Source organism: Rana temporaria, chromosome 10 (genome assembly GCF_905171775.1).
Source record: "Rana temporaria chromosome 10, aRanTem1.1, whole genome shotgun sequence".
NCBI classification, from domain to species: Eukaryota; Metazoa; Chordata; class Amphibia; order Anura; family Ranidae; genus Rana; species Rana temporaria.
The window spans coordinates 33,238,676-33,261,347 of record NC_053498.1 but is presented as its reverse complement, the minus strand read 5'-3'; the positions used below and the strand labels follow the sequence as shown (position 1 = coordinate 33,261,347).

Here is a 22,672-nt window from a genome sequence, read left to right as displayed (position 1 = left end):
CCGTATATAAAACAGACCTGGGAAAGCATTAAGTTATTAAAGCTTGAAAAAGATTTATATACTATTGAGTGGAAGAGGTGTGGGGAGGAACAAGTAAGTAAATTTATATACTCATGTCATGGCGTACTTGTAAAATGTTGAACTGCAGCATACGGCATGTAGTAAACACCTTATCAAGGGATATACTGTACAAAGGACGGCAAACATATAATAGGCAGCATGCAAAATAACAATGTGTAAATCAAACCAAATATAATAATAGTTTGTATCCTTGTGTGCAATTTCAATATTAAATAAATCCAATGTGTATCCCTGGGTACTGGGGGTCCAATCCCACCACCCTCTGGAATGGAGCTAATTTCATCAGACTGATCTTCTTCTGTTTTTGCTGCAGTAACCATTAGGACAGGGACAATACTGGTATGTAAACTAACTCACAGCCGCTATAGCAGCCAACAGATTGTTTACATTTCTACATAAAGCTTTTTATTTACATTTATATAGCGGCTTGATCATTTCTACATTTAAAAAAAATTCCACCGCACCCCACATCCCTCTTCTGGTGGCATGTGTCCTGAGCTTACCAGCCCCTTCTGATTGCTAAGAACCTCCATGACAGGTGTCTGGATGGGGGGCAGCGGGAGATCAGAGAACACTTCATTATCTAACCAAAACAAAAAAATGATGGCTGGAGTTGGGCTAAATGCTGATACAGGTTGAACGGTCCAAACTTATGTTTTTGTTTTTTCACAGTCTCAGCAAAGATTTATTTCAGAACAAATGACACACCTACAGCTTCTCCAAGATGATGCAGGTAAGACATTTTCTCATACAAAGGCATTTGCTGAAAAAAAAAACATATCATATATATTTAAAAAAAAAAAAGAGAGAGAGAAAGAGAGAGATGCTTGTGTGCTTTCTTTTATTACACTTTGTTTGGCTACCACTAGACACTTGTAGAATCCAACAGAAGTGGAGGTGCTGGCAGCACTAAAGTAGTAGTTGTTCTCCTAGGCAGCTCATCCCCCCCCCCGTTTCCCCTTCCAGCAGGGACTTGGCAACCTTTAAGCTTTAAGTCCTCAAACTTTTTAAACAGGGGGCCGGTTCACTGTCCCTCAGACCGTTAGAGGGCCGGACTATAAAAAAAACTATGAACAATTTCCTAAGCCCCTCACGATCATTGCAACCCTCCCCCTTTATCATTATAAGCCCCTCATTGCAAGCCCCCCCCTCACAACCATTAATTGCAAACCAATCATGATCATTGCAAGCCCCCCCCCCACCTCACCATCATCATTACATCATCATCCCCTCAGTGCAAGCCCCCCCTCGCCATTATCATTGTAAGCCCCTCATTACAAGCCCCCCTCACAATCATTAATTGCAAACCGATCATAATCATTGCAAGCCCCCCCCCACCTCACCATTATCATTACATCATCATCATCATCTCATTGCAAGCCCCCCCTCGCCATCATCATTGTAAGCCCCTCATTACAAGCCCCCCCTCACACTCATTAATTGCAAGCCGATCAAGATCATTGCAAGCCCCCCAATCATCATTACATCATCATCAGCCCCTCATTGCAAGCCCCCCTCACCTTTGCAAGCCCCCCTCACCATCATCAGCCCCTCATTGCAACCCCCCCTCACCATTGCAAGCCCCCCCCACCATCATCAGCCCCTCATTGCAACCCCCCCACACCATTGCGAGCCCCCCTTACCATCATCAGCCCCTCATTGCAAGCCCCCCTCACCATTGCAAGCCCCCCTCACCATCATCAGCCCCTCATTGCAAGTCCCCCCCACCACCATCATCATCATTACATCATCATTTTATCATCATCAGCCCCTCATTGCAAGCCCCCCTCACCTTTGCAAGCCCCCCTCACCATCATCAGCCCCTCATTGCAAGCCTCCCCCCACCATCATCATTTTATCATCATCAGCCCCCCCCTCACCACCATCATCATCATCATTATTACATCATCATCAGCCCCCCCCCACCATCATCACATCAATATCAGCCCCCCTCACCGTCGCAAGCCCCCCTCCCTCCCTCACCATCATAAGCCCCTCACACTCACAGCACTTTCTCCTTACTGTGCCACTGCTTACTGCTCACTCAACTGCTGTGACGGTCCCACTGTGTCACACTGTGCTCTCAGTGTTGGTAACAGTTCTGGTGCGCTGTGATAAATGTCCTGCCCTCCTCCTCCTAGACCAGCTCGTCTGATAGACAGAACACTGGCTCTATCACACGAGCTAGTCTAGGAGGAGGAGGACGGGACATTTATCACAGCGCACCAGAACTGTTAACACTGTCATTTCCGTGACACAGCGGGATCGCTATGTTACAACCTGCAGTGTAACCGGCGTTGCCTGTCAGGGTTGGGTGGGCCGGTTACAAGTCCTCGGCCCGCGGGCTGTAGTTTATGGACCCCTGCTTTAAGCGTTCTAATTCTTGATGCAAACACAGAACAGAAGCTCTGGAGGGAAAAAATTACTTGAATAACCTCAGTGCTTCTACGGTGAACTTTGAGGATGAATAGCTCCACAGTGTCTGCATCTACAGAGGCCAGTTAGGGATTTTTTTTTTAAAGCTAATTTGTGGCTTTTTAAGCAATTAGAATGTGTAAATACTTGAATGTCCACAGATTTACTTAAAACCTAATCTTTACCCTAACCACTAACTTTAACTCTTTAGGCTAAACTCCAGGAATGATCTATTTTATTTAAACTCACATTACGCCAGCTTGGTTATGTGTAGTTATCCATGTGTCACATCCAGAAGGTTCCTTGAAATCCATTGTAGTAGTAGTCCAGGGGTGTCAAAATCAATTTCATCGCCAGCCGCATCAGAATTATAGTTGCCCTCAAAGGGCCAGTTGTATCTATAGGATGAGATGTCTAGGGCACCATACCCCCCACCTTACATTAGATGTCAAGAGGCCCCTCACCATCAGAAGTCAAGTGTCCCCCACCCTCCCTTACTTCACAGTGCACCCCCTGTACCTTGTGCTTCTGTCAGAAAGTAGCTGTGGGCTTGGCTGGAAGGCAGAAATTACAGAGTCTGAAAGAGGACTAGAGGAGGGCTGAAGTCTGCTAAATGCTGAGACCAAGGGAGGCAGAGAGGAGTGGGTGCTGCGGCTGCACAGAGAGGCGCGGGATCTGTAGGAGGAGTTCTGTCCTCCTATCTGCTGCCGATTGCTGAGATATAGGAGGACAGAGACAAGCCTCTCCATGGATGCACGGAGAGGAGCGGGATCGGGCAGAGGAGTTCTGTCCTCCTCTCTGCTGCTGCGGAGGTGGGGCTTTTAGCCACGCACTAAGAGCCAGAGCCAGCCTTCAATCAGGCAGCTGGGTGGATCCTGACAATATGGTTGGGATCTTTCCAGAGCCTGGAACGGCTCTGTGACGTCAGCTGACAGTGGGCTATAGTCTGCTATACACTGACTCTGAGTCAAATCAGACCAAAAGTAAGTGCCCTTCTGTGACCCACAAGAAAAGCGTGACTAAAAAAGCTTTGGCCATACTTCTCTTTCAATAGTGCACCATAATGCACAGATGTGCATACTGTGTTTATTATGGTTATTGTGGTGCTCTGCATTCCCAAAAATAGGTCCTTTTTTTTTTTTTTTTTTACTTTTTTCGTCCATGGGCATGTATCTATACCCAAGACCTCAGTCATGGCTGAACCAACCCTTTAAACGATCCAGTGTTTACTTAGATTTTTGTTGTTTTTATACATTTTCAGCATTATATTGTGATCTGGAAGATTTCCAAAATCTTTATGCAATCCCGGATACCATTACACCTGCTCAAGAAACTGATCACCATGTTTTACCATCACAAGTACCTATGGAAGGTGCCGCTGACTACTATGAGGGTGCCTATGCTGTTGGCAGCGAAGTTCCACCTGGTGTAATCAGTGAAGTACAAGCTGGTAGGTAGTACAGTAGGTAACCTTGAGACTGAAGAGCTTTGGCATTACAGTACCAAATTTATGTTTTATCTGATTTATGCCTTTTCAAAAGAAAAGTTTCGGTGTAACTCTGGGCATAGATGGATCGAATCTCCGCTGGTTCAGCATTTATCGGATGAGGTTCAATCCATATATGAACCGACTGGTTGTACTTAAGTTGCTCCATCGATCAACTTCAGTACAACTAGCCTGTCAGATTTTTTTCATTCGATCACTGCCGGCTGCTTTGGCAGATAAGGCTCCCCACCGGCAGAACACAACACTAACTGTGTTAATTGGGGGAAATCAAGCCATTTTCTTTCCTTACACCTGTGGAAGCCCAACTCCAGGAAATTCCTCCTTGTAGGGGGGCTGCAGCAGCAATGCAAGGCTTAACTTGTTCTAGGGGAGTGTAAAAGCATTTTACTTACCCGATCCTCTGCAACTCTGGAAGACAATGCTCTCCCATGCTCTGTTCCTCAGCATTGTCACTTCCAATGCAGGGCTATAGACAGGGCTATGACGTCATGATCCTCACCACAGGAACTTGGGGGGAAAAGATGCTGCAAGACTGGTTTAGGAGCATGGAAGAGTGGAGGGTCGGGTAAGTAAATCTTCCTTACCATGCCCCCTGGACCTAAAGGAGCAGTAAACCCTTGCTGTGTGGACGCAGCCCCACTACAAGGAGGAAGTTTCAAGTTGAGTTTTAATAAAACAAATACCATAAAAAACACTACATAAAATCTAGTGGTGGTAAATCAAACAAAATTGGACTCTGTGCTGCGTACACACGATCGGACATCCCGACAACGGAATGTTCGCTCAAACTTGTCTTGCATACACACGGTCACACAAATGATGTCGGAAATTCCAATCGCCAAGAACGCGGTCATGTACAACACTACGAAGAGCCGAGAAAAATTAAGTTAAATGATTCCGAGAACCAGCTCTCAAACATTTGTTGTCGAAAATTCCGACAACAAATGTTCGATGGAGCATACACACGGTCGGATTTTCCCGACAACAAGCTCACATCGAACATTTGTTGTCGGAAATTCCGACCATGTGTGCGGGCATTACTGATCTACTAACACCAAATATGCCATTCAGAAAAATCATTTGGAAGGATAGCGCTGGTTGGAGCAGCCCAGGCCAGCTTGGTCACAAATGTATATTTAGCCTCATATTTTGTAAAATTTTACCTTATATTTAAAGCCCAGAGACTTGTTTTTATCTAAATTTGGAATAAATCTATGTGTAGACAATTACATTTTGGTATGGATCTTCGTTCTCAGATTCTGCCATTTGACATTGTAGCCTTTGAAACTATGACATTTCTCATATTTGTAAAGTTACAGTTTTAGTTCACAAATACCAAATTTTTAATCTTAATGTCTTCATACTAAACAGGATATGTGCACCTGGATCAAGAACAGGAGACGTTTCAACAAAAAATATTGAGACACTTTACCTACAACTCCTTTGGTAAGAACTTACAAACTATTTAAAGGAACATTGGCAGCAACCATTGGTCCCAAATTCTGAGAATGTCTGACAGTTTGGTGCTTGGTAGAGTCACCACGGGTAGTTAAAAAAAGATTTGTTAGTGCATAAGTGATTTACTTACAGTAACTAGAACCTTCAGGGCCCTGGTGCAAGAAACCATGAAGGGCACCCTGACAGTTGGCTGGGGGCCCCTACCTCCAAGCCCAGTGGTGGAATGCCAAGGCCTGGTCATAAGTGCAAGCTTTGTGACCCTGTTAGTTCCACCACTGGTGTCAGTATTTTTATTTATTTTTTACCATTTTATTTTTTTACAATATTATTTTTTATTACTTTTTTTAAAAAAAATAGGAGCCCTGTTAGGGGGCTTTGGTGAGATATGAGGGATTTACAGATCCCTGATATCTCACCTTTGAGACAGAGAAAGGAGATGGACACAGCCCTCAGTCTCCATCTCTGCAGCTTCAGCAGCACAGAACGAATGGATAGGAATCACTCTGTACAGAGCTTCCAACTCATTCATAAACTGAAGCAGAGTAAACTCAATTTACTATGCCACAGTTATGAATGGACAGAGTCAATGATGGATTCTGACTTTGTCATTCCAGACAAAGAAGGGGCTGGTAAATTACATATTTACTAGCCACTACCCCGCTCTCCATCCTGACATATTCCCAGCGGGAGAGGGGAGAGGGCAACCCGGCAGAGCTGTGGGGCAGGAGAAGGGGACCAGAAGTGAGCTCAGGGTGGGAGAGCACAAGGGGGGGAGCAGGGGACCAGATAAGAGGACAGAGGGGAACCAGAGAAGAGCACGGGATCAGTGGGGGGGAGAGGGCGAGAACAGCAGGGGCGTAGAGAAGAGCGGAGGGTTGGGAGAGAGCAGAGATGTTGCCAAGGAAGGTCACAAGAGGGCCAGGAGAAAGCAGAAGGGCCCACGGGCAGCAGAAGAACGCTGGACAGGAGGGCGGCATATAGAGAAACTGATGTCAGAAGCGGGCAGGCGATCTTTAAGTGGTTAGAAAATGCAAGGAGTTCTATAAATGGTGCCAGTGCCAAACGAGCAACCCCATGTGGTCAGTGTGCAGAGGGTAAGCCGCACAACACAACACAACACCAGCAGGACCCAAAAGATTGTGGTTACCACTGTAGTAGTGCAGATTGCTACAGTGATTGCCAACTTCCTGATGTACAAGTAATGTGCTATATACTTACATTGCTGCAAACTGGACCAGTGTAAATATGCAATCCAAACAATTCTTGGAGTTCAGCTTTATGCAAAGGCTTGGTTTAAGCTGAACCTAACCTCAAATACTAAAGCCTGGTTAACACTAACGTTTTTTTTTTTCCATTCAAACCAGGGGGCTGAACAAAAAAAAACTGAAGAGCTTGGGTGGAGCAAATGTACTAACTACCAGTACAGCAACCTCCCCATGGTCGTCTTTAAGCCTAGGTTCACACTGCTGCGAATTCAAAATCGCGGTAAAATGCGCGATTTTACCGCGATTTCGGCTGCGATTTTGCCGCGATTTCGGCCGCAATTTAATGTAAATCGCAGCCCGAAATCGCAAAAAGTAGTACAGGAACTACTTTTTGAAATCGCAGATGCGGCGTCGCACTGACATGTCAAATCGCATCTCAAATCGTTCCAAATCGTACCCAGTGTGAACCAGGGCTAAGACAGGGCAAAAGGGGCGGCTGCCCTGGGCCCTGTCATTGCTGTGAGGCCCAAAGCAGCTGCCTCATACTCGCCAACTATCCCAGTTTAAATTCCCTTGTCCCTGGAAGTTTTAGTCCTTTGCTGTGTCCCGATACCAACTTTGCCCTATTGTGGTGTACAGGTGACTCACCTGCAGACCCTGTGTTTACATGTAAATAATCATCATTCATATGCAAATAACGGGAGCATTCATATGTAAATAGTGGCGGCCAAACCAATCAACAAGCAGAAATCATGTTCTGTAGCCTCTAGCAACTAATCAGTGAGCCATAATGTGCGCTGTAACCTCTAGCAACCAGTCAGTAAGTGGTAATGGATATGCTGTAACCTCTGGCAAACAATCGCAACTGCTGCCTGATCTGATACAGTAAATAGATTTTAAGTCTAGCTGATATTTATTGGTGGAGAGCGAGATTGCATGGGGGGCCCCAAGAAAATGTTTGCCCAGGGTTCAATCAATATTAAAGACGGCCCAGGATCTCCCCTGCTGAACTATTGTGTTTTGGCAGGGGGACTCCTCCTCCCCCCCCTGCCAGAACACACCAATCAGCTCTCTCAGCCATTGGCCAGCTTCTGTTGGACTGGCTGCCATTCCCGTGGGCTTAATGTCACTTGACAATGGGCACAAGCGCATGGCCCTTAGATGGTGCGATTTTCTTTCCTGAAACCCGCGCCCCCCTGCCAGGAGAACACAGTTTCATCAAGGTTGGACTTGGTGGACTTGTGTCTTTTTATTCAACCACACCTACTATGTAACCAAGTTGCTCTGTGGGAGGGATTCCCCCATCAACACTGCAGGGACGTGCGGTGAGGTCAGTGACTGGTGAGGCACTGGCTAGTATCAGAGCCAGATACACACAGGTTACATACGCTGCGAATGTTAGAACGAGAGCAATAATTCTAGCACTAGACCTCCTCTGCAACTCTAAACATGTAACCTGTAGAAAAAACTTAAAGCGTTGCCTATGGAGATTTTTAAGTACCGAAGTTTGGCGCCATTCCACAAGTGTGTGCAATTTTAAAGTATGACATGTTACGAGCTCGTTCTCATGTCTATTACATCCATTGGTGCACAGACACCTCTCAGCGGTCATGCCCATTCCCTCTTCCCCAGCAAAAAAAGCGGGCGGGGTAAAGGTGAGGCAGCTGTGCTGCTGAGATCGTCATTCTCTTTTCAATGGCATGGGAGGCGGAGCAACAGCATCTTAGACACTCCAGCGGCTCCCCTGTCTCCCGTGCCTGTGAACACAAACGCAGATACAAGTATTTGCTGATCGGCAGGTCTTAGTTTGGACATAACGTCTTTTCTCTCTCTCTTCGCTACAGAAACTGATTTTGAAGTCAACATTTATTACCGAGGAACCAAAGTTAAAAGCACCACAGTAACCAACCGATTTGGATTCTGCCTGACTTCCAAACAACATTCGCCGCCGGAAAGCTATTTGGAGGATGTGATTCTACCCCTGGCTAAGGAAAAAGTTACTGATCGGATACTGATTCAAGCAGTGAACCACATTATGACCAACCTGGATCAAGGAACCCGTGTGGAAGTCCGTGACGGGACAATCTGTGCAATTAGATTGGGCAACTGTCGTAGTTTTTGGACCATAACAGATACACCTACCACACGTCTGCCCAGTCCAATAGACAAAAATGACTACAGTGTCTTGTACACTCTTCAGCAGTTTGTTACTGGTATGTATAAAGCTGGCTACATGCATTACAATGCTAATAGGAGTAGAGATCATAGTGATGGAGAGATGAGCTCATCAGTGTGCTGTGTTTCTCCTTTCAATGTCCAGTCACACAGGCTGTCACAGGGTGGAGTGAGGAGGAGACCTGTAAGGCGCCTTTCACATTGGAGCAGGAGCCGTGGTGGCGGTATAGCGCCGATAAAAATAGCTGCGCTATACCGCCGGGATTGCCGCGCGAATCGCTAGCAGTCGATAAAGGGTTAATACCGCCTGCAATGCGCATTGCGAGCGGTATTGCCGCGGTTTCCCATTGTTTTAAACGGGAAGGAGCGGTATACATGCCGCTCCTCTAACCGCTCCAAAGATGCTGCTGACAAGAGATTTTTTTATCTCCCGCCAGCGCATCGCCTCAGTGTGAAAGCCCTCGGGCTTTCACATTGAGTAGGCAGTGAAGGAGTTTTTTCAGGTGGTATAGCAGCACTATTTTTAGCGCTGTACCACCTGAAAAACTCCTCAGTGTGAAAGGGGTCTAAGTGTTAGGGAGCTGAAGAAAAAAAATCAGGTTCTCTGCCCTGCCAGACAGGGCTGTCATGTGCAGCAGAACTGTGTACATCTCGGGACTGGCAGGTAAAGATATCCTTCATATGTATTTTATGTGTTTTAAGCTGTTTGCCTGGTATTTGGCTTTAAGAGACATCTCAAGTACTGAGACTTTACACCCATACACTCAGGGATGGACTGGCCATTGGGACTACAGGGAGTTTCCCGGTGGGCCGATGGCTCAGTGGGCTGGCTTCAGTGACAGCAGACCGCCGCCCCCCTCTGCTCCTCTGTCTCTCCCTTCCCGCAGCGCTCACCTGGGGGGAACAGAGAAGCAGGGGGACGACAGAGGAGCATGGGGGGAGGGGACAGACAGCTGACTCAACAGCTATGGCCTGGGAGTTTCTCACTTCTGCTTAATCTTGTCCCATAAAGGGGGGCACCGAACTGATTCTTTTCCCCAGGTGAAATAATGTCTAGCTTCCCCACTGGTACTGCCTATAAAAGTACCAGTACCAGCCGTTCTACTCTAATAAAGTAGAACGACTAGTGGCTAGTGAAGGGGGAGAGGGGGCTTGGGTGGCGGTTTTGCGGGAGTTGTCCGGCCCCCATGGGAGAGACCTGTCAAAGTGGGCCAGTCTGGATGAAGTCCAGGGCCAAATTTTTGTCCCAGTTCAGCCCTGCATACACCCCAATGTCATAGTTATCTCCTCCCCATAGTTATCTCTAACCTGAGAAGTTAGGACTAATATAAATATAGATGTATAGATATATATAGATATATATAGAAAGTCCAAAGGGTGAGGTGCACGTCAGTCACAGCAAGAAGTACATAGCAATCAAGCCTTCCCACCGGCTTCGATATAGATAAAAAATTCAATGGGATTGCTGCACAAAAACGTATTTTTATTGAAAAATTTGTCAAAAAGCCATCAAAAACGTCATCTGTGCAATCAGGCAATTATAATAATGACAGTTTTGGGCTATTTTGGATCACGCCCCCTTCTTCAGAACATCATGCCTATACACTGATCACAAATGTGACTGAATATATAGTTCAACATCAATTAATTAATGGAAACAAACATGCAAGAAATCTGGAATCAATCGATCAATCAATCAATCAATTAGAACATCTTTCTGTAACATCATGTTTACGATCCTTGGAATACCCTATTGGGTATACCTATCAGGAATCCTAGCCTAAATGTCTATGAATGTTATAAACACCCATATGCATAAATAACCTCCATCATATATTTGATAAACCGCATTTGTAACATCACATATGCGATATATAAGGAAAAAATTGCATATGTGATGAATATTGCACAAATAGATGAGCAGAAATCAAAAAATGGTATGAATCGCACATGCAACGTCAAAAAATCATATATGTGATGAATATTGCACAAATAGATGAGCAGAAAAAAATTAAAATGGTATAACCTCCATCATATATGTGATGAATCACATATGCGACTTCACATATGCAAAATACAAGGACAAAATCGCATTTGTTTTTTAATTCTTTATTTTATAAATTTTTCCTTTCATTTTTATCCATACTTAGTTGCTACATTTACAGATATATATGGCTTTTATATACTACTACATAACTTGATGATGTCTTATTATCCAAAAAACAATATACCTCTTCTTCCAATTTCCAGTACCCTCCCTATCCTCCCCAGCCTCCCCCCACCCCTTCCCACCAAAAAAAAAAAAAAAAACCCTTCCCCGGAGTCCCCCTCTCCTCTCCTCCCTCCTCCCCCCTCAAAGATCCCCGTCTCTATATCTTGTGTATGGGGTCCAAGTCAATCGCATTTGTGATGAATATTGCACAAATAAATGAGCAAAGAAAACTAAAATGGTGTCAGATTCTGTTAATTCTATCATGATCAAAGAAACAGATACAAATCGAAATCAGAATTTAACCCCTTCGGCTGAGGGGAATTGAGCCGATGTATCCATTTAACCTCCAGCTTTCTCAATTCTAATTCTCTGTTACCTCCACGTATATCGCATATGTGAGGTCGCATATGCGATTCATCACATATATGATGAAGGTTCTACCATTTAAAAAAAATTCTGATCATCTATTTGTGCAATATTCATCGCATGTGCGATTTTTTTCTTCGTATATCGCATATGTGGTGTTGCATGTGCGATTCATACCATTTTTAGTTTTTCTGCTCATCTATTTGTGCATAATTCATCACATGTGTGATTTTTTGTTGTATATCGCATATGTCAGGGATATGCAATTAGCGGACCTCCAGCTGTTGCAGAACTACAAATCCCATGAGGCATAGCAAGTCTCTGACAGCCACAAGCAGGACACCCAGAGGCAGAGGCATGATGGGACTTGTAGTTTTGCAACAGCTGGATGTCCGCTAATTGCATATCCCTGGCATATGTGATGTTACATATGCGATTTATCAAATATATGATGGAGGTTATTTGTGCATATGGGTGTTTATAACATTCATAGACATTTATACACGTCATATTTTTATCATACTAACGGAAAGGTTTATATTTATGATATCCTTTATAATTGATCATTTGTTAATTTGTTTCTAGGATTCCTGATAGGTATACCCAATAGGGTGTGAGAATTTATCGTTACATGTAACCTTGGGATTCAAAGGATCGTAATACATTCAAGCATGATGTTACAGAGTGATGTTCTAATTGATTGATCGATTAATTCCAGATTACTTGCATGTTTGTTTCCATTAATAAATTGATGTTGAACTATATATTCAGTCACATTTGTGATCGGTGTATAGGCATGATGTTCTGAAAAAGGGCGTGATCCAGAATATCCCGAAACTGTCATTATCATGATTGCCTGATTGTACAGATGACGTTTTTGATGTGTTTTTGACACATTTTTCAATAAAAATAAGTTTTTGTGCAGCAATCCCATAGAATTTTTTCTATATACAGTAAAACCTTGGATTGTGAGCATAATTCGTTCCAGAAACATGCTTGTAATCCAAAGCACTTGTATATCAAAGCATTTTTTTTTTACAGGGTATAAAAGAGAAGAGAGGCACCTCTAAGGCCCCATACACACCATAGAATCTATCCGCAGATAAATCCCATCAAATGGGTTTCTGCGGATAGATCCTATGGTGTGTACACTCCGTCGGATATTTATCCGCAGATAAATCTCCCCTGGGATGGATTCCAGCAGATCGGATATTTGCTGACATGCTCAACAAATCCATCTGCTGGAAACCATTCCAACGGATGGATCCGCTCGTCTGTACAGACTTACCGGATCCATCCGTCCATAGGGATTCCCCGCACGCGTCGTAATGATTTGACGCATGCGTGGAATTCCTTATATGACAGCGTCGCGCCCGTCGCCGCGTCATAATAGCGGCGACGGCGCGACACGTCATCGGCAGAGGATTTCAGCGGGGATTTCAATGCGATGGTGTGTACACGCCATCGCATAGAAATCTTCTGAAATCCTCGAGAGGATTTATCCGCGGATACGGTCCGCTGGACCGTATCTGCGGATAAATCCTCTCGTGTGTATGGGACCTGAGTGTAGCAATAAGTTGCTAAATGTTGTACCTTCATTAAATGTAACCATATTGCTACACTTAGAGGCTCCTCTTTTCGCTTGTATATCAAGGCAAAATTTATAAAAAAAAAATAGCTTGTCTTGCAAAACGCTCTTAAACCAAGTTACTCTCAAACCAAGGTTTTACTATATACAGTATATATATACCTAGCTATTCTTAACCGCGGTTCAGGGGGTTGGATGGATTCCTTGAGCTGTGGCTGATTGACCATTTGATGATTCCTGCGTAGTTCCTCTTCTGACGCCACCTGGCAAAGACAGTGGCATGATATCAACAATCCTTTTGGCTGTCTGTAGTGGTGTAATTCCAACCACTGCTGTAATTCGGACATTCTTCCTAATGACCACCAATGTAGGAGTGGGGCTTTCTTCCCACTGACTACCAATGTAAGGGCCCTTCCACGCAGGGCTATCCCGTGTGCGGGCTCTGCTTTGCTCAACGGGGATCGCTCCGTCAAACCTCGCTGAGCAGACAGGTGACAGGTCTGTCTCTGCACACTGTGCATGGACCGACCTGTCAGAGCGCCGCTCTCCTCTATGGGGGATCAGATGAATACGGACCGTAGAGTCCGTTTTCATCTGATCCAATCCCCCAGACGGATGGAAAATAGGGTTTAAATAGCGCCTAAATACTGCCTGAAAAACTCCTGCCCTGCAGTCTCAGTGTGAAAGCCCGAGTGCTTTCACACTGAGGCAGTGCATTAGCAGGACCGCTCCAAAAGTTCTGCTAGCCGCATCTTTGGAGCGGTGTGTTTACCGCTCGTCCACCGCTCCTTCCCATTGAAAACAATGGGACACCGTGGCTATGCCGCCGGCAATGTGCCTCTGAAGAGGCGCATTGCGGGCGGTAATAACCCTTTTTTTGGCTGCTAGCGGGGGTTAAAACCACACCGCTAGTGGCCAAATACCGCCACAATTCCGACGGTATAGTGCCGCTATACTGTCGGCACACCTGCCGTCCCAGTGTGAAAGGGGCCTTAAGGCAGGCGTCCCAATACTTTACTTTTGGTAATATATATGATGCACAAGTTCATCAATCACTGTAATTTAACACAACAGGAAGCTTCACCTGCAGTGAATGTTTGGTGAATGTCAGATCCTCTTCTTTCTAACTATACCCCATAGGGGCAGATCCACAAAAGTATTACGCCGGCGTATCTCTTGATACGCCGCGTAATTTCAAAATTTTGCGCGTCGTATCTTTGTTTTGTATCTTCAAAACAAGATACGACGGCATCTCGGCTAGATCCGACAGGCGTATGTCTTAGTACGCCGTCGGATCTAAGCTGCAATTTTTCGGCGGCCGCTAGGTGGCGTTTCTGTCGAATTCCGCGTCGAGTATGCAAATTAGCTAGTTACGGCGATCCATGAACGTACGTCCGGCGCATTTTTTTACGTCGTTTGCGTTCGGCTTTTTCCGGCATATAGTTAAAGCTGCTGTTATGAGGCGTACTCAATGTTAAGTATGGCCGTCCTTCCCGCGTAGAAATTTGAAATAATTATGTTGTTTGCGTAAGTCGTTCGCAAATAGGGATTTGCGTAGAATGACGTCACCGTCGGAAGCATTGGCTTGTTCTGGGTTAATTTCGAGCATGCGCACTGGGATACCCCCACGGACGCCGCATGCGCAGTTAAAAAAAAAACGTTGTTTACGTCGGGTCACAACGTATTTACATAAAACACGCCCCCATCACAGCCATTTGAATTCCGCGCCATTACGCCGCCAAAGATACACTACGCCGCTGTGACTTACGGCGCGGATTCTTTGTGGATTAAAAAAAAAAGTATGCTACGGCGGCGTAGTGTATCTTAGATACGCTACGCCCGGCGCATAAATGCGCCGCTGTACGAGGATCTGCTCCATAGTGTCCAGATTGAATGATTTTGGAAGGTTTGTTCTGTCTTCATACACTGGCCCACATAATGTCCAATATGCTCATTACTGGCCCATGGATGAGCACCTCTTGTAAGATTAGTTTGATATGTTGGTAACTGTTCCATAAGATTGTGTAAATGCTTTTATTATTTCCTACCAGAATTAATTGAATTTGTTGAAAGGAGGAGTAAAGAATCTCCACAGTATTCCATATGGATTTGTCTTGGGGAAACATGGCCAGATGGCCAACCATGGCGAGAGAAATGCATTATGGTTGAAGTGAGTAACAAGTACTGTAGAAATGGTACTGTAACATACGTGGGGTTGGGGCAATCAAGGACAACAATGCTTTGGAACCAAATGTTTTTATTTTTTTTACTTTTGAGTAAGTACAGATTTCGTCCAGGGCTGATCATCTGTCCCTAACCATAGGTACAATTGGCTCTGCAGATCCATGCAAACAGTGGTGGACAGCTGCAGCTCTAGCCAGCCTGTCATTGCTTTGTACAGGCCAAGCGGCTGCAGCTGTCCAGAACCACCTGGCATTCCAAACCATTAGAATCCTCTACCTGGACCATATAAAAAACTGTGTGAATAAGGCCACATTTCTAAGGCCCCTTTCACACTGGGGCGGGAGGCGCGGTAGCGGTATAGCGCCGCTAAAAATAGTGGCGCTATATCGTCGGAATTGCCGTGGGATTCGGCCGCTAGCGGTGCGGTATTAACCCCCGCTAGCGGCGGATAAAGGGTTAATACCGCCCGCAATGCGCCTCTGCAGAGGCGCATTGCGGGCAGTATTACCGCGGTTTCCCATTGTTTTAAATGGGAAGAAGCGGGATACATACCGCTCCTCTCACCGCTCCAAAGATGCTGCTTGCAGGAGATTTTTTTCTCTCCTGCCAGCGCATCTCCTCAGTGTGAAAGCCCTCTGGCTTTCACATTGAGAAGGCTGGGCAGGAGTTTTTCAGGCGGTATAGCAGCGCTATTTTTAGCGATGTAACGCCTGAAAAACTCCTCAGTGTGAAAGGGGCCTAAAGCATATAATGATTTTAAATGTTATAATTCACACTGTGCATTTGGCCTTGTTCACACGGGCCGCACTACAGCATAATCATTGCGAGGCCGTGTTTACCTGCATGGGAATGCACAGGTGTTCAGTATGAGTTTGGGGACAGGCAATTGACAGCAATGGGACTGTCTGCATGGGGACGCACAGAACATTTATGCCTCCCCATGCAGGTAAACAAGGGCCTTGCATGGGCATAGGCTGTAGTATATCCCATGTAAGGGGGTCCATTAAGGTGTACTTAGTTTGGCTGTGTTTAGAGAAATTAACATTTAGGTAGATTCACAAAGAGTTAGGCCGGCTTATCTACAGATAAGCCGACCTAACTCTGAATCTAAGCCGGCCTATGTTTAAGTGTATTCTCAAACAGAGATACACTTAAACATACCTAAGATAGGACGGCTTGCGCCATTCTATCTTAGGCTGCAATGTTTCTTTTGCCCGCTAGATGGCGCTGCCATTGCGGCCGGCCTAGATTATGTAAATGAGGGGATACGCCGATTCCCGACGATTTACGAGCGTACGCCGGGCCTACACCGTCGAGTTACGTCGTTTCCGTACGCGATAGGCCGCCTAAAGTTATTCCACCTATGAGGTGGAATAACAATGTTAAGTATGGCCGCCGTTCCCGCCGCGAGGTTCGAATTTTTTACGTCGTTTGCGCAAGTAGTCCGCGAATCGGGATTTACGTAGTTTACGTACGCGTCTAAATCAATAGGCCCGTACGGCCTACTTAGCCGCAATACGCACTGGGAAATGTAGTCGCCCGGCGCATGCGCAGTGTAAAAAACGTGAGGTCAAGCCTCATTTCAATAATACACGCCCCCCTCCCAGTCATTTAAATTAGGCGCGCTTACGCCCGCTCGTTTTAGGCTACGCCGCCGAAAATTTTAAGGTAAGTGGTTTGAGAATCACTTCTAACCTAAATAATTTTCGGCGATGTAGCCTAAAAAGAGTAGGCTAGGCCGTCCTAATTTTAGGCCATTGTGTGTGAATCTACCCAATTGTGTGTGTCCAGATTAGAAACTCTGGGCCAGATTCACAAAGAGATACGACGGTGTATCTCCAGATACACCGTCGTATCTCTGACTTACACTGCCTGAAATTGGTCCTATCTATGCGTCTGATTCATAGAATCAGGTACGCATAGATATGGCTAAGATCCGACAGTGTTACACTGTGTTACACGGTCGGATCTTATTTTCAATTTAAAAATGGCGCCGGGGGCGTTCCCGCTGATTTACGTTGAATAATATGTAAATCCGCGAGATACGCAAATTCACGAACGTACGCGGACCCGACGCAGTCTTCTTACGACGTTTCCGTAGCGGCTTTCCCGGCGTATACTTACCCCTGCTTCTATGAGGCGCATCCAATGTTAAGTATAGCCGTCGTTCCCGCGTCGAGTTTGAATTTTCTTACGTCGTTTGCGTACGCCGATTCACAAACACGCGCGTCGCAAGTCACGCTCACGTCGAAACCACTGACGTCCTAGCGATGTCAGTGGGAGCAATGCACGCTGGGAAATTCCCCGGACGGCGCATGCGCATTTAAATCGGCGCGGGAACGCGCCTGATTTAAATAGTACACTCCCCCTAGCCGCGGAATTTGAATTCCGCCGGGGGTTTTACGATCCGCCGCCGCAAGTTTGGAGGTAAGTGGTTTGTGAATTACCCACTTGCCTCCCAAACTTGCGGGAGCGGATCTTAAATCACGTAGATCGAGCGGATCTATAGATCCGCTGATCTACGTGAATCTGGCCCAATGAATGCATCTAAATACAAATATATTGAAATGCAGGAGAACCTCTCCTTTAGTTTATGTAAAATAAATGCAGAAGGCTGATGTCAGCCGCATGAATCTGACACTGACCATTTGTCAAAGTCGCCACAGTGGCAGGATGGGTAAGAGGGTTCCTTCCTGTCTGTCCCTATGGAATCCCTCGTCCTGACAGAGGTAGCAAAATGTTGCTGTCAGGACTCTCATTACCGCGTACACACGACCGTTTTTCATGATGAGAAAAATTCTATTTTTTTAATTGGTCATTAAAAATGACCGTGTGTGGGCTCCAGAGCATTTTTCTCGACGTGAAAAATGGGCATTAAAAATTTAGAACATGCTCTATTTTTCCCTCGTCGTTTTTCACGTCATGAAAAACGGTCCTGTGTAGGCTTTAACGGGGAAAAAAATGCGAATGCTTATAAGCAGGCGGGAAAGGGGAAGGGAAATTTGCATAATCAGCCCAAAGGGTGTCGCCAATCGAATGGCACTTCCTATTTATAGTGCCGTCGTACGTGATGTACGTCACTGCGCTTTGCGCGAGCATTTTTTTTCACGATCGTGTGTATGCAAGGCAGGCTTGACAAGAATCACGTTGAGAAAAACATTGTTTTTTCCATGACATTAAAAACGGTCGTGTGTACGCGGCATCAGTCGCTAGTGATGGGAGCAACGTCTTATAGTCTCAGCTACAGAGGGAGCAATTCAATAGGGAAAGACAGGCAGTCTCTTTGGCGATTCTGACATTAGTGATACTCACTGCAGCAAATTGTCATTGGCAGGGTCACGAACGGTACAGTCCCCACTAGCAGCACATAATGACTTACACTTATTTATTACAGGTACTTGTACAGCTCTGTCAATTTATGCAGTGCTTTACATATATACAGTGGGCCAGATTCAGAAAAGAGATACAACGGCGTATCCCCAAACGCCGTCGTATCTCTGAGTGCGGGAGGTCGTATCTATGCGCCTGATTCAGAGAATCATTTACGCATAGATATCCCTAAGATCCGACAGGTGTAAGTGTCTTACACCGTCGTATCTTAGGCTGCATTTTCTGGCTGGCCGCTAGGTGGCGCTTCCGTATGTTTACGCAAGGAATATGCAAATTAGTATTTACGCCGATTCAGAAACGAATGACCGCCCGGCCCTTTTTTTTTTACGTCGTTTGCGTTCGGCTTTTTCCATCGTAAAGTTACCCCTGCTATATGAGGGGTATGTGCGGCGTATCCTATGTTAAGTATGGCCGTCGTTCCCGCGTCGAATTTTGAACATTTTACGTTGTTTGCGTATTACCTCTCCAGATGGTCTTACAGATTTTTTTCTTGTTATACATCAAGCTTTTTTATACGTAGTGCGTCCACTGAGCCAGATTGCTTCACTTCACCCTCAGACCCTCTCCTGCCGCAAGGACGATTCCAATACGTCCTTACGGCGTACTTTGGCGCAATACACACTGGGATATTTTACGGACGGCGCATGCGCCGTTAAAAAACAAACGTAAATAACGCAGGGTCAAGTCAAATTTAAATACAACACGCCCCCGACATCTCCATTTTAATTACTCGGCCTTACGCCGCAACACATACGTTACGCCGCAACACATACGTTACGCCGCAAATAAGGGCGCAAGTTCTTTCTGAATACAGAACTTGCGCCCAAAGTTACAGCGGCGTAACGTATCGGAGATACGTTACGCCGGAGGAAAGATACGCTCAGGTGTCTGAATCCGGCCCAGTATATATATATATATATATATATATATATATATATATATATATATCTCACATTCACATCCGTCCCTGCCCTCAAGGAGCTTACAATCTCAGGTCCCAAACTCCCATTCATACATATCCTAAGGCCAATTAACCTACCAGCATTTCTTTGAAGTATGGGAGGAAACCTGTGTACCACGCAGGCACAGGATAACATGCAAACTCCAGGCAGGTAGTGTCTTGGTTGGGATTTGACCCAACAACCCTAGTGATACTAGGCGGATGTGCTAACCACTTAGCCACTGCACACTTTTCCTCAAATCAGAAAATAAAAGGTTCAGATTCACTATGCAGGAAGTAGTGTGGATCCTGAGGGTCAGAGTATATCAGCATCCATCTATGCTTTTCATACCAGTATTCTCATACATTGCAGCATTTCTAAATGTAGAAAACGTGAAAGAAATGGATCCCTCTGTAATGGCGGTCCCCTACACTTATATGACCAGCAATGTGCGTGTTTGTGGTAACTCTTTTTTTTTTTTGCCCTGTGTAGATCATACCGGTGGTCATGCGTTTGCTTCATGAGTTAAGTCACGGGACTGGAGCCTCATCGCTAACCAGCAGTGATCTGAACCTGGAAATCTCGGACTCATTATCTAGTCAAAGTTCTGTCCTTTCGTTTCTGAGGAGCATTGAAGAAAGGATGGACTGGTGACAAAATTAGCTTTATTATAATTGTAGAAAAGTACAGGACCATTACTGCGTGTGGAAAAAGTGATGGTAATTCCATGCCAGACTTTTTTTTTCCTAATGTGTGGTTACTCCTTGGGATAGCACCGATGAGCTGGATTAACCACTTAAGCCCCGGACCAATATGCAGCCTAAAGACCCAAGGGGTTTTTACAGTTCGGGACTGCGTCGCTTTAACAGACAATTGCGCGGTCGTGCGACGTGGCTCCCAAACAAAATTGGCGTCCTTTTTTCCCCACAAATAGAGCTTTCTTTTGGTGGTATTTGATCACATCTGCGGTTTTTAGTTTTTGCGCTATAAACAAAAATAGAGCGACAATTTTGAAAAAAAAGCAATATTTTTTACTTTTTGCTGTAATAAATATCCCCCAAAAACATATATAAAAACATTTTTTTTCCTCAGTTTAGGCCGATACGTATTCTTCTACCTATTTTTAGTAAAAAAAATCGCAATAAGCGTTTATCGATTGGTTTGCGCAAAATTTATAGTGTTTACAAAATAGGGGATAGTTTTATTGCATTTTTATTTTTTATTTTTTTTTTACTACTAATGGCGGCGATCAGCAATTTTTTTCGTGACTGCGACATTATGGCGGACACTTCGGACAATTTTGACACATTTTTGGGACCATTGTCATTTTCACAGCAAAAAATGCATTTAAATTGCATTCTTTATTGTGAAAATGACAGTTGCAGTTTGGGAGTTAACCACAGGTGGCGCTGTAGGAGTTAGGGTGCACCTAGTATGTGTTTACAACTGTTTGGGGGTGTGGCTGTAGGAATGACGTCATCGATCGTGTCTTCCCTATAAAGGGAATGACGCGATCGATGCGCCGCCATAGTGAAGGACGGGGAAGCCGTGTTTACACACGGCTCTCCTCGTTCTTCAGCTCCGGGGAGCGATCGCGACGGAGCGGCTATAAACAAATAGCCGCGCCGTGGTCCCGGATCGCTCCCCGAGCGGACCCGACCTCCGCATGTAGCGGGGGGGGTCCCGATCGGACCCCCCACCCGCTAATAGGCGAGGACGTACCTATACGCCCATGTGCCTGTACGTGCCATATTGTGGACGTATATGTACATGGGCTGGTCCTTAAGTGGTTAAACCAGGAAAAACGCAGCCTAATTATTATTAGAGGTATTTATATATCACCAACAATTTACACAGCACTTTACATATTGTATATTCACATGAATCACTGACCTCAAGGAACCTACAATCAAAGTTCTCTACCTCACATACTAGGGCCAATGTGGACAGGAGCCAATTGATCGACCAGTGTGGGAGAAAACTGGAGTACATGGAGGAAACCCACGCAAGCACAGGGAGAACTCCATGCAGACAACATCCTAGTTGGGATTCGAACCAGGGCCATCTTTTCCATTGGGCACGCTGGGAAGTTGCCCGGGGGCCCCGCTTGCCTGGGGGCCCCACCGGCTGCCCCGCAACCCCAGTAAAAAATTGTGGAGAGTGACGGGTTAGAACTGCCCATGCCCAGTTTGCGGAAATCACAGAGAAGATCCGGTCCTCCACGAGTGCGGGGGGTTGCTGATGTAAGGGGGGGAGTGAATGCAAAAATGTAAGGGGGCACTGATATAAAGGTCCCCCCCCCTATATTAGTGACCCCCCTTACCTTAGTGTATTTACTCTACGGAAGGTGGTCTCTGGTCACCAGAGTGCCCCCCACATCAGAGTTCCCCTTTACATCAGAGTCTGCAGGATTCCCCCTTACAATGCAAGGGGGAACTCAGTGTGCGGACCCTGATGTAAGTGGGAAAGAGAAAGCAGTGGACTCTGATATAAGGTGGTCTCTGGTCACCAGAGCCCCCCTCCACATCAGAGTTCCCCCCTTAGATCATGATCTGCAGCGTTCCTCTTTACATAAGAGTTCCCTTTCACTGTAAGGGGGAATCCTGCAGACTCTGATGTAAGAGGAAACTCTGTACTGGCTGGGTTATAGTAACCTGACCTTCATGTCAATGAAGAATTTTTGTTTTACTTTTGTTAAACTTAAACACATTGCTAATAGCACTAGCTATATGTTTATAGTTTAAATACTGACATTTGCATTGTTCGGCACTGAAAACTGTAATTTTAGGTACTTTTTTTGCAGTGGCAGTAAAAAATGTGGTTCTGCTATATTTTGTACTGACCTTTTATGAAAATAAAAAACTGTTATTTGAAAAAAAAAAAAAATGTGGTTCTGCCAGTAAATTTTATGTTTTTTGTCAGTAAATTCTCATGCGTGATTGTGTAGACAGGGCCCCAGTGCACTGTATTGCCCGGGGGCCTATAATGCTCTTAAGATGGCACTGCCGCAGGGTAGAAGTGCTAACCACTAAAAGCAAGCCTCTATGCTACCCAATGAAGAAATAGCAACATTGGGCCGATTCACACTAGTGCAGTGCGATCTTATTCATTTTCAATGGTGACCCATTGCACCTCCACAATGCCGCTGTG

At 45.4% G+C, this 22,672-nt stretch overlaps 1 protein-coding gene across 2 annotated transcripts in view; it reads left to right on the top strand.

The window, feature by feature from the left end:
* Positions 1 to 20,308, top strand: part of IRF3 (interferon regulatory factor 3) — a 34,161-nt gene extending 13,853 nt beyond the window's left edge. The window contains exons 5-10 of one of the 2 annotated variants that reach the window (XM_040327506.1): positions 754 to 814; positions 3,758 to 3,946; positions 5,375 to 5,449; positions 8,511 to 8,879; positions 15,059 to 15,177; positions 20,015 to 20,308. In XM_040327506.1, the coding sequence (XP_040183440.1) occupies positions 754 to 814; positions 3,758 to 3,946; positions 5,375 to 5,449; positions 8,511 to 8,879; positions 15,059 to 15,177; positions 20,015 to 20,176 (975 nt within the window). In that variant the 3' untranslated portion in view covers positions 20,177 to 20,308. The remainder of the gene's footprint in view (positions 1 to 753; positions 815 to 3,757; positions 3,947 to 5,374; positions 5,450 to 8,510; positions 8,880 to 15,058; positions 15,178 to 20,014) is intronic. The other variant, XM_040327507.1, reaches the window with a different exon arrangement.
* Positions 20,309 to 22,672: the final 2,364 nt, after the last annotated feature.